Source organism: Penaeus japonicus, unplaced genomic scaffold (assembly GCF_977035675.1).
Source record: "Penaeus japonicus unplaced genomic scaffold, GWHDUDI00000001_assembly GWHDUDI00000020, whole genome shotgun sequence".
NCBI lineage: Eukaryota > Metazoa > Arthropoda > Malacostraca > Decapoda > Penaeidae > Penaeus > Penaeus japonicus.
Genome location: NW_028234422.1, coordinates 27,434,794 through 27,437,368, shown reverse-complemented (window position 1 = coordinate 27,437,368; position 2,575 = coordinate 27,434,794). Strand labels below are relative to the sequence as shown.

General features: G+C 32.4%; 1 protein-coding gene across 4 annotated transcripts in view; it reads left to right on the top strand.

Moving 5' to 3' along the window:
- Positions 1–2,083: 2,083 nt before the first annotated feature.
- The window catches only part of LOC122247431 (uncharacterized), an 18,763-nt gene continuing 18,271 nt past the window's right edge, over positions 2,084–2,575 (top strand). For 3 of the 4 annotated variants that reach the window (XM_086548247.1, XM_086548246.1, XM_043006724.2), the window contains exon 1: positions 2,084–2,162. In XM_086548247.1, the coding sequence (XP_086404373.1) occupies positions 2,122–2,162 (41 nt within the window). In that variant the 5' untranslated portion in view covers positions 2,084–2,121. The remainder of the gene's footprint in view (positions 2,163–2,575) is intronic. The other variant, XM_086548248.1, reaches the window with a different exon arrangement.

Here is a 2,575-nt window from a genome sequence, read left to right as displayed (position 1 = left end):
AATTTCCAAACCAAAGAGCTATGAAATATCTCTGAGTCTACCAGATTTTTGTGTGGGTGTATTGTCTCATATGAGAATTATACATCATCAGCTGATTTTAGGTTTCAGCAGATTTGTAATATCAGCACCTTAATCAAATACTGTAATTATTTTGTAATTATTTTAAGGCTGAATATTTAAATTTTGATATAAAGTTATCAGTAATTTTATTTGATTGTGGTTTACAAACACAGACATAATTCATACTAACTGCAGTAGCTTTTTTCAACAAAAGTATTATTATAATTTCATACTTATTTTTGTCTCTTGAAGCAGTTAGTAAAGTTGTTAGTGGCTGTACGGATTTAACATCAATTCTATAAAATATACCGTATTGCTTTGCATATTTTGTCTCAAAAGATTGTATTTTTCTTATTCATATATATATGTAATATAGAAAAATTAAACATGCAATTTCATAATCTTATTCTTTTTATAGTGATTCTATAGTAACATTTCATGATGTCTAGCTGTAGCTCGCATATTCCAAAACCTTATTCTCATTTCAGTTAATGTAAAACCAAAAAGTAATAAATGTGTATTTTAAATATTTATTTTATCTTATTTGTTGCGATTATGTTGTTATGATCCGGGGCATAGGCATGTACTGTGTGTGTGTGTGTGTGTGTGTGTGTGTGTGTGTGTGTGTGTGTGTGTGTGTGTGTGTGTGTGTGTGTCAGAAGCACTTCGGGGGAAGGCGGGGGTCACGAGTCTCTACCAATATTGTCTGGGGGGTCGCGGGCCAAAAAGGTTGAGAACCACTGCGATAGAGGAGCATCTGACGTAAGGCCTTCGGAGCATTCGAAGAGCCAATGAAATCCTCGGAAACTTCATAACCTTCACTGCATATTCTAACAGAGAGAGAAGCTATTTTTTGTTTCGATCAGCTCTCGGCATCTTGAGACTTGCCTCGATGGTCTAGCATTACGAATTTCATGATACAATCTCTTCGAGGCTACAGAAATCTTGAAACCTTTTTGATCGTACAGGAGCATTGTATTAAAACTTCCTAAAGATCTCAGGTATAGTCACAGCTTTATCTATTAATTGGTGTTTCGTTTTTCGTCTAAAACGAAAGACAGCTAATGGAGGTTAGGAAATGCAGACACCTTACCAAAGTTTTATAAAAGTAACAGCTTTTACTTGTACTATAAATATGGTTTGGACATGATATAATCAATATGTCAAAAATTTATGTTTCCAAGTTTCAACAAATACCCTTCAGGACCTGGTGAAGAATAAGTAAAAAAAAGTTGACATTTTCCTCTAAAAAGGCACGTCTTTATAAAATGAAAAAAAGAGAGAGAAAAAAGCACAGCACATATTTGTGAAATGTAAATTCATCTAAAACAGGTGGCAAAATTGCCACTATTTTTGGGTAAAATATATTTTCTTGGACATAAGGTTCTCCAACCATTGAAATATTCCATCAACATTTTGTAAAAGAAAAATAGAACTATTTATACTATCAATCCCTAGAAATAGTAGCTGTATGTTAAATATTTAATAAAATGATGGTTTAGGAGCTAGTAATTCTAGGCCTACCAATGTTTACTGTATGTGATGATATTCTTTTATACTTAATAAAGCGACCAATGTGATTACAAATAACACCAGTAACACCTCTGTGGTGTTATTGGTTGTGATATAATTGGTATTACTGATGTTATTGGTGATTTAGAAGGTGATTTTAACGAAACTGGTATAGAACTACAGTACAAAAATACTCCAAAACCGCCATACCTATACCAATAACACCAGTGCTAAATCCAATAACAAAACTCTACTAACAATATCACATAAAAGTGGTGATGATGATGATAATAATAATATTAATAATAATGATAATAATAATAATAAAAATAATAAATAATAATCTAAATAGCTACACATACTGTAGATATTAAGGGGGAAAAATAATGTGTAAAAAGAAATCTAGATTATGAACTGAGCAATTGGAAATACGTTGAATATTTAAATCAAACCGTAAATATATAAGTGAAAATCGCCGGCTTCGGTTAGTGTTTCGTCAGTCGCCGAGGAAGACACATCGCTTCATTTTTTTTTTTCTCTCCCTTCTACATGGCGATGGCTTATGCAACTGAAAATCGAGACTGGAATGAGTAAGTTTGTCTTTGATTTTCTGTTACTCGTGGTTGGTGTTATTTAATCTTGTGAGTTTTATGTTGTTTTTATAATTAGTTCGGTTTAGATGTGGCCGGTGTTTTTACCTTTTGTGGGCATCTTTTTTTTTCTTTTTCTTTTCTTTTTCGCCGTTCTTGTCACCGTCTTTGTTTCTTTGGTTTTTGTTGTTGTTCTTGCTCTCCTCTTTGGTTTCTTCTGGTTTTCCCTCATTTCTGAATTACCCTTATTATCATTATTATTCAGCTTAATTTCTTCCTCTCTATTCAAACTTTTTTCCTCGCTTCTTCCTTCACATCCTAATTCAGTTTACGTTTTTTTTTTTTTTTCTTGTTCATTTACCTTTCCCTTCCTCTTCTTTGTTTTTCTCTTTTTTCTTCTCTTCATATTTTTC